Source organism: Mastomys coucha, unplaced genomic scaffold (genome assembly GCF_008632895.1).
Source record: "Mastomys coucha isolate ucsf_1 unplaced genomic scaffold, UCSF_Mcou_1 pScaffold22, whole genome shotgun sequence".
In the NCBI taxonomy this organism is placed as follows: domain Eukaryota; kingdom Metazoa; phylum Chordata; class Mammalia; order Rodentia; family Muridae; genus Mastomys; species Mastomys coucha.
Genome location: NW_022196905.1, coordinates 23,921,332 through 23,934,741, shown reverse-complemented (window position 1 = coordinate 23,934,741; position 13,410 = coordinate 23,921,332). Strand labels below are relative to the sequence as shown.

At 41.7% G+C, this 13,410-nt stretch overlaps 1 protein-coding gene across 7 annotated transcripts in view; it reads left to right on the top strand.

Annotated features, from left to right (window-relative positions):
• Positions 1 to 13,410, top strand: part of Ogdh (oxoglutarate dehydrogenase) — a 68,045-nt gene that overhangs the window by 3,023 nt on the left and 51,612 nt on the right. For all 7 annotated transcript variants that reach the window (XM_031339647.1, XM_031339649.1, XM_031339644.1 and 4 more), the window contains one exon: positions 4,125 to 4,372. In XM_031339647.1, the coding sequence (XP_031195507.1) occupies positions 4,151 to 4,372 (222 nt within the window). In that variant the 5' untranslated portion in view covers positions 4,125 to 4,150. Of the gene's footprint in view, positions 1 to 4,124; positions 4,373 to 13,410 lie in introns of those variants that run through there.

The window sequence follows — 13,410 nt, the reverse complement described above, 5'->3', positions numbered from 1 at the left end:
TTTTTTTTTTTTTTTTTTTTGTGAGCATAAAGCATTATTGTAGCAATTCACAGGGTTTTCATAAGCTGATGTGCCTATAGTGCTTGACTTTAGAGTCTGTTTATCTTCTTGAATCTGTATGCTTAAGCCTTTTTCCAAATTAGGGAATTTTGTTGTTCTTTTGTGTTTTTTTTGTTTTGTTTTGGTTTTGGTTTTGGTTTTTTGTTTTTTGACAGGGTTTCTCTGTGTAGCCCTGGCTGTCCTGGAACTTGCTTTCTAGACCAGGCTGGCCTTGAACTCAAATATCGGTCTGCTTCTGTGATCCAACTGCTGGGATTAAAGGTATTCATTACCCAACCTGGCCCTATCTGGTAGTTCTAACAGCTGTAGTGTATTGATGTTAGTATAAGTCAAGACGTTATGAGAATTTATCTTATTTATGTATTTATTTTTGAGGTAGGGTCTCACTGTGTATCTCTGACTGTTCTGGAACTCAGTGATTCTCTTGTCTCTGCCTCCCAGGAAAAAAGCATGCTCCACCACACCTGGCCCTAAGCAAAGTAGAGCAGGGTCTTTCTGACTGCAAAATGGCAGGGAATGCTGTCTCATGTCTAAGAACTTGTTACTGCTACAGTTATGAGTTCCTCACCCAGTAAGAAGTGTGTTTTCATTGCTGGAATGAGGCCCCCAACTGATTGTTGTTGGAGTAGAGGTGGAGATGAACTTCCTGATTTGTATTTGGACATCGCTGGGGCTGGAACTATGGCGTTAGGACAATGGTTTAAGTTTTCCATCTTGCTTCACCTGTCACTCTCCTTTGGCTTAAGAGCAAAGGCTTTGTGGCTCCCTTTGTCTACACCTGTTGGCATATCTTAGAGCTTCTCTACTAATTAATCTGAGACATGTGACACAAGGGGGTTGATCTGTCTGTGTCTCCAGGTTCTAAGATTCAAGTCAGTTTACTTCCTCCGTCGAACCTTTCAGAGACATTTGTTTTAAATTTAAAATGTTTAGGGCTGAATTTAGCAAGAAACAGAAATTCTGTATGTCAGCATTTAATAAAATATTGACAGATTATCATGCTTTCTATAAAGACTTCATAGTTTTCACTTTTTGTTTGTTTGTTTGGGTTTTTGTTGTTGTTGTTGTTGTTGTTGTTGCTTTTGTTTTTGTTTTCGAGACAGGGTTTCTCTGTGTAGCCCTGGCTGTCCTGGAACTTACTCTGGTAGACCAGGCTGGCCTAGAACTCAGAAATCTGCCTGCCTCTGCCTCCCAAGTGCTGGAGTTAAAGGCGTGCGCCACCACTGCCCAGCTAGTTTTCACTCTTTAAGAACATATATTGTGGTTCTCTTTGAGATAAGCAAGTAAGTCAGACTGGTCTGGAGATCTAATGTTCCATAGTGCTTAGATTACAGGTATGCACCATTATGCAACCCCTCTTAAATGTGCCTGTCCACTTCTACCTTTCCCAGTGCACCTGTTTAGACCTCTGCAGTCTTGGGCACTCTGATGCTATAGAGCCACAGCTAGAAAATGACTACAGAAGTCTTAAGGTTTAGATAAAGAGGCTTGCTCAGTGGTCTGACTCTGGAAGTGCTCCTGGATGAGAGCCTGTAGTTAGATGGGCTAAGGAGGCTGGTATGCTAAATAGTGGAGACACTCTACTAATGTTTTACAGGTTAGAATGATTGTCAGACCAAGGTAGTTAATGTTTATCTTGGGCCCCCTTAAATTTCTCAGACATCTCTGTTAGCTTCTTGTAAGTTCTAATTCTTTAGTCATAGAAACACTTGAAGTTTACAAAGTGTTTTAATGTTTGTATTATAATTTTAAAAAAATAAGAGAGAAAAGAGCAATTACTGTTTCTATTCTGGTTCAAAGAGACAGAACAGGTCAGGCCTAGTATGTAATGCTTACATAGCAAGTTGGTGTCATTGATACCCGTGGCACTATCAGTAAAGTGCTTACTGGGCAAGGACCTGGGTGTGGTAGTACATGCTTGTAATCCTAGGGCTGGGGAGGCAGAAGAGGGTGGATCCCTGGGACTCCCTGGCCAGCAAGCCTAGCTCATTTGACAAGTTGTAGACAAGTGAGCTACACTGTCCAAAAAAGAGTATAGCACTTGAGGAATGACATCAGAGATTGACCTGGGGTCTATACACACATGTGTGTCAGTGCATGCACCTATATGTACACATATTTATATTTAATATATACCCATTTAATAGATTGTATCTAAGTATATATATATATGTATATATATATACACACACCATGTACATAATAGATATGATAATATTTAAATGTTCCTGCCTCAGTCTCCAGAGTACTGGAATTACAGGTGTTGGTCTTAAAAATGCCTCTTCACCCACCCACCCCCGCGGCGGTCTATTTGCTTATTGACACTTGCCTAAATATTTAAGTTTATCTTTCCTAAGGTTATGCCATTTAACTCTTAAAAATACGTTTTCTTGGTTCTGTATTTTTTTATATATTAGCATCCTAACTGCAGTAGGTTTCTGATTTCTAATCCAAGGACTTGCCTGTGCTAGACAAGCACTGTACCTTTGAGCCTAGGCCACTATTTCTTTTTTCATCTTTTTTCCCCCAAACACATCTTCTCTTTAAAATTGTTTCTGTGAGTGTTTATGACATATATGCCTGGTGCCTGTGGGGGTATCAGATTCCCTGGATCTGGCGTGGCCCTGTGGGTGTTGGGAATCAAACCTGATTTTTTCTGAAGGAACAATAGAAGCTCTCTTAATCATTGAGCCAGCTCTCCAGCTCCAATTTTACTTCTTACAGTTAAGACTTGGGCTGGACAGTGGTGGCACATGCCTTTAATCCCAGCACTTGGAAGGCAGAGGCAGGTGGATTTCTGAGTTTGAGGTCTGTAGAGTGAGTTCTAGGACAGCCAGGGCTACACAGAGAAACCCTGTCTCAAACAAACAAACAAACAAACACTCCCCCCCCAAAAAAACCAAACAAACAAAAAAAAAGAGGCTTGGATCCATTTTGAATTTTGTATGTAAAGGGTTCCACATCTTTTTTTTTTCTTTTTCTCTTTTATTATTTATTGTTTGTTTGTCTATTTTGAGACAGAGTCTTATTATGTAGCCCAAGATGTTTTGGAATTCAATTGTCCACCTGCTTCTTTCTATCTCCTCTTGGGAATAAAGGCATGTACCACCACTCCCCCATTGATGTGTTTTTTTATTTTAATTTTTTAGGTTTTTAAATTTTTATGTGCTTGTTTTGCCTGCATGTATATATGTGTACCATGTGCATACCTAGTGCTGTGAGGTCAGAAGAGGACACAAGATTCCCAGGAACTGGAGTTACAGAATGTTATGAGCCATATCAGTACTGGGACTCAAACCTGGGTCCTTCATGAAAACCACTAGCTCTAATGGATTGTTCTTAATATATTAGGCAAAGCCTCTGGAATTGTGTCTTAAGACCTGCCTGCAGTTTTCTTACCACATATGTTAGAGAGAAGGCTGAAGGACAGGCTACATATACTAAGCTAGTTGGGATGTAAATCTCAGTGTAGATAACAAGCAGGTATTGTGGTCATTTTTAGGTAGACTGTTGTGCCATTTGCTGAAGGACAAACTTTATGATGAGTCATTTTAAGGAGGGTTTGAAGCTCTCTAGATATTTGTTCTGTTGGAGCCAAGCTTTCTCTGGCATTTTATATTTATTTCTCAAGGGGTAACTTACTTGAAGATAAGCAAAGTCAGATTCTTCTACTTCCAGTACTAAGAGCACAGAGAACACTCAACGGTTTCTGGATGGGTTAGAGAATGCCGTTTTGCAGATAAGGATAATTCTTAACTAATCCTTATTGTCTTTCCTACAGTCGTTTCATATCTTATATAAATGTAGAGATCCTAAGTCAGATGGTAAAGCTTGCAACCCTGTGCCTACATCTCTGTGGCTAGTCCAGGCATCTTAGGGGAAGTGGGTATGCCAGTTTGACAGTCATGCTCTGTCTTGCTCTTGAGCATGTGGGCTAGGCTCTGAACAAGTCATTGGCTGTTGGGAACACTTTTTAAGCTAGTATCTTTTTCCTGAACAGCTGGGCAAGTTTTATCTCTTTAACATTCTTTTAAAACTTTTCTATTTTTTTTTTTTTTTAACAGGTACTTGTGGAAGGCTTCAGGACAAAATGTTTCATTTAAGGACTTGTGCTGCTAAGTTAAGGCCATTGACAGCCTCCCAGACTGTTAAGACATTTTCACAAAACAAACCAGCAGCAGTTAGGACGTTTCAACAGATTCGGTGCTATTCTGCACCTGTAGCTGCTGAACCATTTCTTAGTGGGACTAGTTCGAACTATGTGGAGGAAATGTACTGTGCCTGGTTGGAGAATCCCAAAAGTGTACATAAGGTAAGGCTCACAGAGTAGTCCCTCTGCTCTGTTTGTTGGTCAGGTACTCACTGACTGCCAGGTAAGTGAGTGCATCCAGAAGAGTCAGTGGGCAGGCAGGCAACTTGAACCTGGCACCATCCACCATGTCAACTGCGTCAGACTCAGTGTGGCCTCAATGGAAACCACAGTCCTCTTGAGTTATATCCAGCAATGAGCTCAACACTTGAGGCACACAGTGAAGCGTGTGTAGCCCTTCAAGGATATGAGGAAATACAAGTGTGATCCTGTGAACATGTGAAGAAGCACAAGACTGGCCCTCCAGGATCTTCCTGAAGATTGCTTTAGGATGAAGCTCTCTAAAGAAAAAGTCTGTGGGAAAGAATGGGACCTCGAGATGCCCTGCCATCCTGACTACTCTGAGAGAACATGTGTATTTGTGACATTTTAAATTCACCATGTGTACTTTCTATATAAACAACTGTTTAGATCCTTGTGTTTCTATTTTTCTCCTGTCTTTGATTTCTCTGGATCATCTACCTGAGTGCTTTTCTTCTTAGACCCTTTTCAATATTTGTCTGAACCCTTTCTGAGGGTGACTAGTTCAGACTATGTGGAAATGTGCTGTGCTTAATTGAAGAATCCCCAAACTACCACATTTTATCCACCTCCCCTAGATTGGCACAAGCAACTTAGTAGTGCCAGAATTGGTTTGTTCTGTTTATGGCCAGTGACTATTGATGGGTATATGGTGGTCATTTTTTAGTTTTTGGATATGGAAGCCATATTGATGAAGGGATTGCATCGTGGTACAATGGTGAGAGTATTCCGCAGCTCCCTACCTGTTCTTCATCTCTAAGTCTTTGGGAGAGTGGAAGGAAATGGTACAATCATGATGATCGTCTTCATGGAGGCCATGCTCAGCTAAGATGTTTGTCTTTACTGTAGACCAGGCCTATTTGCACTGTTGAATCAGTCATCTTACCAGAAGGCATCCTTTATCCATTGACCCACAATTAGGTTTTTAGTTTTTGTTTGTTTATCTATTTGTTTGCTTGTTTGTTTTAAATTTAGGAATTTATTTTACAGGGGGGAAGGCTACACTTTTGCCTGCTCACCCCTAAACTTTTAAATTGTTACTGCTCTGAAATTCCTAGCAACCCTCTTCATTTTCTCCTTGTGGACTTTGAAGAAAGTATAACCAGGGAACCTCTGAGCCATGTAGTTCAGAACTGTGTTAGGCTGTCCAGTTGTCCTTGAGCTCTGAGTCCTCTTCTTTTACTGCTGTAGTACTGAGATTGCAGGGCATACACTGGTGTGCCTTACCTACTAAAGGAGGAGATTCTTGTGGGGACAATAGCTTTTGTTCTCTAAGCAGGTGGATAGTAGTCCTTGAAAAGGATTTTCTTTTGTTTTTCCTTCCCCCTGCATAGTTGTGGTTATTAGAAAAAGCAGCATGTGATAATTAGGGTGAGAAGGTATTGAAAGTCTGTTTTGACACTAAGAGTGGGGCAAGAATGCTCAGCTACCATCTGCTTGGTCCTCACAGAGACAATTGGTGGTGGGATTGGAGTCTTGGGTTCAATATGAGCGTTTCTTGGAAACACTGTTGGGGCGGGGGTGAATAGTATAAATGGAAGAGATTTTGTTCTTTAATTGAAGATGTGTGCAGGTTGAAGGTCCTTGGAGCAGAGTTTATGCCTGTATTTGTAGCTAAGAGTTTGGGTTACTCTTACAGACTCAGTCTGCCCTGCTATCTGTGGAAGGAGGAGCAAGAGGGCTGATTGAAGTGATCTCTAGGCCCACTAGAGATCCTGGCTGCGGGCTGACAGGACTTTGATCTCTCTTCTGCCTTGTTCACAGCTAAATAGTCCTCTTCAAATTGTATTACACACACACATTACATGGACATTTTTTGAGGTAGATGACTCATAATTTAAGTCACATTTTCAGAGATACCTATGACTATAGAATGTTATATCCTACAACCTTAGATATACTTCATTTTATTAAACAATGCTTTGGGGCTGGAGAGATGATCCACTTGGTGAAGTGCTTAGTGTACAACCTTGAGGACCTAAGTTCACACATATACTACCCACAGCATCCACATAAAAAGCTAGGCAGGGCAGCATGTACCTATAATTCCAGTGCTGGGCTGGGAATTAGAGGGTCCTTTTTAGTTTGCCTAGCTAGCTAGTTTAACTAACTGGCAAACTTTAACTTGCCTTAAAAAATAAAGATAGAAAGTGTCAAGGAAGATACCCTATGTCAGCTTCTAGCCTCTGCACACACATGTACATGTATGAAAACAACACGCATGCACTCATGTACAAAAGAATACTTGGGGTGTAGCTCAGTTGGTAGAATGCTTGCCTGGCACATAGAATCCCTGCTTTCAGTCCTTTGCACTTTGTAAACTGGGCATGGTGATGGCAAATAATAATCTCAGTGTATATTGGGAGGTAGTGGCAAGAAAATCAGAAATCCAAGGTCATCTTGGCTACTAGAGAGTTAGAAGACAGCACAGGTAGGGATAAATGAGACAACTGTCTTTAAATAAAGGAACTACAGAAATGATTCTGCAGTTTAAGAGCACTTGTTGCTCTTGCAGAGGACCTAAGTTGAGTTCTCAGTACACATGGTACAAACCATCTGTAACTCCAGTTCCTAGGGACCTGACACAAAAATAAATAAAAGAAAAAAAAAAAAAGAATGCTTTAATATCCAGTACCAGAAAGGATTTTTTTTCATTTTTTGGTTTGGTTTGGTTTGGTTTGGTTTGGTTAGACAAGAGTCTCTGTGTAGCCCTGCTGTCCTGGAACTCACTTTATAGACCAGGCTGACCTCAAACTGGGAGATCATACACCTTTGTCTGTCAAGCTCTGGAATTACAGACATGAGGCAACATGCTTGGCCATCTCTATTTAAAACAATAGCCACAGAAACAACTTTTAAGACAGTTAGGGGTGTATGTAGTTTATTAGTACTGTGCTTGCCCCTCATATATGTGGCCTTGATTTAGTCCGTAGAATTCCACAGAAAAGTGAAAGTATGTGTGATTGTGAAAATTATGTCTGGTCAAAGTCTCGCAGTGGATCAGAACTCTCTGTCCCTTCTTCCTGTGCTGCTCCACGGTATTCTGTCTTCCAATATGATCTACCTCTGTACTAGATCTACTGTCCTTTTGTTCTGAGTTTGGTCTTCTCTGAGACTATCTGTTCTAAGCTAGCATAGGCATTTAAGAATTTTTGCTAGTGGCCTGTATTAGCATTTAAAGCTCCCTTTGATATCTTAACATGTTGAGGACACATAGAATAATGACATCTGCATTTATGTTTTATTTTGTTTTGCTGTTTTGTTTTGTTTTGTTTTTCAAGACAGGGTTTCTCTTGTAGCCCTGGCTGTCCTGGAACTCACTCTGTAGACCAGGCTAGCCTCGAACTCAGAAATCCACCTGCCTCTGCCTCCCAAGTGCTGGGATTAAAGGCATGCACCACCACTGCCCAGCTGCATTTATGTTTTAAAATCAGAACTAGCCAAGTATGACTACACATGTATATGATCTCAATAGCCTTAAAACAAGCAGGTAGTTGAGAACTGCTAAGCCTCTGGTCTTGTTTTACTCAGTAGAGACTATACCCAAGCTCCAGTATTATATCTAGGTCTTTCTGATGGAGCTACCAGATTCTTGCCTGGCTGAGATAAATGTAGGATTAGTCCTGAAAGGGTAGAAGGACCCATTCCTTTTCCTTAGTGCTCCAGCGCTTGTCTTGAAGATGCTGGTCACTGGTTCTACTTTCCCCTTCCTGCCTGTCCTGCCATGTAGCTTTCCCACAGCCCACAACTTCAGCATTCTAGCCCTTACACCTCCACTTCATAGTCTCCCTTCTTTCTAATTTCATTCATTGATACCCCTTCCTCCCTCCCTCTCTCCCTTGTTTTGTTGATGCTGTTTGTTCTTTTTCAAGACAAGTTTTCTCTGTGCAGCCCTGACTGTCCTGGAACCCTCTCTGTAGACCAGGCTGGTCTCAAATTCAGAGATCTGCCTACCTCTGCCTCCCGAGTGCTGGGGCTAAGGGTGTGCACCACGATTCAGCTCTCCATTTCTTATTGGTGTTTTTCATGTGTCTTGCTTGTCCACTCCTAATCTAGTAAGAACCATAGTTCAGGTGGCTGCTCTAGGAGTGAGGGACTCTGCATTCAGAAACTAGGTGGAGAATCATCTTTCCTTTGGCCTGTTGCACTTTCTAGTCTGCCTCTCCTTCCATGCTCATGAAACAATTATTTTCTTATTTTCTGTGAGTGAACTAGGCAGCAGGGGAAAGACACAAGTCATAGTCCACATGACAAGTCACATTTACCTTTCTACCGGAGTGACACTATGTTGACTGCACCTAGAAAAATAGGACCATTTCTATCCCTAATATACATTTGCCCATTTCTGTGCTGCCTGAGTGTACACAAGGCAGAGACCTACAGGCTAGTTAGCCTTGCGGTCAGTATGTTCACTGTACATGGTGGTGGAGGGGGCTTCCTACTGTGCCCTTTTGAAAGGGAGTGGCTATGCCAAACACTCTACAGGACACTACTTTGGCACTGTTTTACTGGTTATTTCTGGGAAGAATTCAGAAAAGGTTTTTTTAACTAATTAAAAATGTTTTAGTCAGGTCTCATCGAGTAGCCCCAGTTGGTGTGAAACTAGCCATGTAGAGCAGACTGGCCTCAAACAGAGATCAGCTTGCTTCCACCTTCTGAGTGCTGGGACTAAAGGCACATGCCACTGCACCTGGCCAGAAAACATTTTAGGTAATGTTCTTTGGCATTTAAAAGGTATTTTCTGGGATGTTTTCTGTTCGTTTGGTTTTGTTTTTGTTTTGGGGGTTTTGTTTGTTTATTTGTTTTTTGGTGCACATGTGTGTGCACATGTGTATGTGTGGGTCAGAGGTCAATGTTGGGGTCTTTTTTGCTGCCCACCTTATGTTTTGAGACAGGGTCTCAAACTAAATTCAGACAGAGCTTACTGATTATGTCTCTGATGCTAGAGATGGGTGGGTGCTACTCTACCTATTTTGCTTCTTGTTTTGTTTGCTTTGTTTTCTGTTTTGTATGGGATGTAGGGATCAAACTCAGGTCCTCGTGCAAGCTTGTAGTTGATTTTGAATGATTATGAAAATAAATAATCTGTAGTCAACTTAAATCAGGACTTGAAAGCTACCTCTCAATGATCTTCAACAATTTCTACCAAGAGTGATTTTAGCAATTGCAGCTTTTTGTGTTAAACTAATTACACCAGCCCAGACTTGTACATAATATTTGTACTTCTAATGGGTATGCATTTATGGTTCAACTAGGGATACCTATTAACTCCTGAAAGCAGCAGGACTTGTAAATCAGCCTCTTCACCTGTCTCATGTGTCAGTTTACAGATCATGACCACTTTGTTGGTGTGAGAACTATGTTGACTGGTGTCTGTTAACTAGCAGTGTGTGTGTGAGTTGGGTCTGAAAAGAGGAGAACCCTGGAACTTCCGAAGGGAAGTGCAGATTGTTCTGAGCTGTGAGAATTGGAGGTGGGGAACTTAGCAAGCAAGGGCTTATAACCTCAGCAAGTAGCAGGTTGAGAGGAATGACCCTCAGACAGAATAATGTCTAGGTTCTAAAGGAATCTAAAAGAAATTTCACAGTTAAGTCAAAAGGTGCTTGCGTATTTTGTATTTTGTTAGGTGTCATGAGTGTGTGAACCCTCTGCAGTAGGAGAGTGAGACTGGCCAGGGTGGCCTTGAGAACTGATTCAGGCCAAGTGGAAATGGAGAAGCTACTCTGAGGATTACTACATCTTTCAGGACACACTTTTTTGATTGTCCTCTTGTACTATATTTTAAAGCAAAAATAAAAAACAAAAAATCAGAATAGAAAGGGAGAAACCAAAATAGATCTTAAGGGAAAAGTAAGCACCAAGAATGAAGAGACTTGAGTTGCTTAAGGGCAGTTTATCTTTGAGCAGCCAGAATGTTCTCCTTGTGAGAAAATCAAAGAACTGGCTTTGTAAGTCCAAGAAGCAGTTCATTTTCTCCACGTGGCATGGGGACTAGGAGAGGTTTCCTAAGGGGCCAATGCCAGCATTTAGAAAGTAGAAGATATCATATTGTAGAGCCAGCCTGGACATTCTCGATCATTCTTGAGGCTTCCTGTACTTTGGCTTTCTCCCCCCATTCAGGGCTTTCTTGAGGCCCTTGAGACTCTTGCTTAACTCAGAGTTTAGATTGTGAGGAGGTTGTGACTTGAAGACTCAGCATTCTACAAGAAACCTTGGAGCAGCAGCTTTACCCAGTTACACTAGGACTCCCCCTTAAAAGGCCTACTACTGTGAGGGTAGGCCCAAGCCACATCAGCACAGGTGACCACAGATAATTTTTAATGGCCTCATGAGTTGTGTCATGTGCAGACATGACATTCCTACACAATGTCCTTAGTCTGCTTAAGAAAAGAGTATGGTATGTTGCCTATAATACTTCCCTATGAGAAAAGCCTGGTTTATTTGTTTTTTGTTGTTTTTTTTTTGTTGTTGTTGTTGTTGTTGTTTTGAGACAGGGCTTCTCTGTATAGCCCTGGCTGTCCTGGAACTCACTCTGTAGACCAGGCTGGCTTGGAACTCAGAAATCCGCCTGCCTCTGCCTCCGAAGTGCTGGAATTAAAAGCGTGTGCCACCACCGCCCGGCCCGAAAAGCCTGGTTTATAAGAGCATTGGTATAACAAACCATTCCCAAACTACACCTTTTTTAAAAAAAAGATTTATTTATTTATTTTATGCATATGAGTGCTCTGTTTTCATGTACACCAGAAGAGGGAATTAGATTCCATTACAGCTAGTTGTGAGCTACCATGTGGTTGCTAGGAATTGAACTCAGGATCTCAGGAGGAGCAGCCAGTGCTCTTAACTGCTGAGCCATGTCTCTAGCCCCCTCCACCAACTGCATCTTAAACTGGTATCAATGTGTTGTATTTCTTGATTGACTCAGCAGAAGGCCCCTGGTCTCTCATAGTAGTTCCATGTAGCCAAGACATGTCCAGGTAAGGTGTGTGAAAGCCTCAATTGTAGCTGGTAGTAATTGCTGGCCTGCTCCTTGGTTGCTGCATAGGGAAGTTCCAGTGATAAGGTGTGGCTGCAAATTCCCTGAGATCTGAGCTCAGGTCTCATACTGCTGCTCATTACATTAGTTGGAGCACATTGAGAGACAGACTGTACTCCTGAGAGATGGAGAGGCAGGGAATGTGTATGGATGGAAGATTGTGTAGGACTGACTAGCTAGCCGCCAACCTGCTTCTCTGTGATCTGATAATGTGGCCACCTATAGTTTAGTTACAGCATGCCTTATACTTACAGTGCATTCTGTAGGTCAGAGCTAAGGCAGCTTTACTTTGTTGTTATTCTTGGGTATCTGTCACAATTTAATTCATGTACCCAGACAGAAAGTTTAGAAACTTCTGTCACCCATACTATACTGTAAAAACAACATTATTGTAATGGTGCTTGCATTCGTTTGGTGTTTTTACTGACATCTAATTATGATTACTCTAGCTTTTTGTTAGCTTGGTTTTTTATTTATTTTTTTTTTTTCTGCTTACTGTCTAACAATACCCCAGCCTCAAGAGTAATAGGATTATAGGCATGCTTCCATCAGGTCTCTGGTCTTCACTGGCAGTTCCAGTGGGTATCAGTGAGCATGGATCACAGCACACCATGAGGTTTTGCCTCGTAAATGGGGTGATGATGGATAGTGGTCCTGCCCGGACTGGGAAAGGGGTTTCCTGCCTAGGGATTGACTGAGTGGATAGAAGTATCCCAGGTTTAGCTCTTCTCTTGAATTCTTTTGAACATTTGTATTTTGCCTTTTCTCTGGCTAACTCTCGAATTGGTCTGAGACCTGTTCATATAAGGTAGTCACATATTCACATTTGAAGTTATGTGAATATTCCAGTACATTTTCTGGAAGAACTCAAGAGCCTACAAGTCAGGACAGATTCATAGGTGGGAGGGGGTGGGAGTAGAAAACATGAAGCCAACCTTGTCTGCGTGCTGTGGCTAGGACAGCAGGGCTTGCCCCTCAGGGTTGCACTAGCCATACTGTAGGCGGGTGACACTGGGTGGACACAGGGTCATTTAGGGAGCATCTGTCTATCTGCCTTTTCATTGGATCAAAAAGCTAAAAGGAAGCTTTCTTCTGGCTTCCACTCACTTCCCTATAGCTTATATTGATATCAATATGTATAATTAGCATTTGAACTTAATAATTGAGGGTGTATTTGATAGTACTGGGTTTTATCACAGATTTATCAATGGTAAGTAGGCCTTTGAGCCTGCCCCACCCATATCCTTAGATTATTGTCACATGTTCTTGACTAGTCCTTGGCTGGCACCAGTACAGGACTACTGAGTGCTTTTGGTTTTCTATAAATAAAATAGGAGCTCAAATTTCATTTTCTTTCAACCATAATATTAAAATTATTTGCATTTGAAATCTGCCCTAAGTCATCCTGACAGAAGCAGGAAGATACGAGATCCTCTTCTGAAGACTCCCTCCTGTTAGCATTGGGTGGCAAAGGTTATCCAGTGTTCAGTGCTGGCTTCCCACAAGGTGGTTAACCATGTGCCCCCAAGTATTGTGTGCCGGGACCTGCTTGCAGCATAGCCTCCTGGTCTGGTTCTTCCTACCATCTTCCCTTCCTGAACATCTATTCCATGTTCTATCTTCAGTTTCCTTAGGTTCCACCTGCTCTACAAGCCTCGGGGCCTGAGATACTCTTTAAATGGGTGCCATCTCTTCTCAGCATTTGTATGCACTGTACATTCTTTGAATTCGCAGTTATTTTTCTTGTCTTTTTTGAGAGTAAAAAGCTCATTTTAATTTGTCTTCTTGTTCCCAAAATCTTAGAGGATCGTTCACCTAGTTGGCCTTTAATGGATGTTTCTTGAATTGGACCAGAAATGGATTTTTAAAAATTGCTTTTACAGCTGGGCGGTGGTGGCGCATGCCTTTAATCCCAGCACTTAGGAGG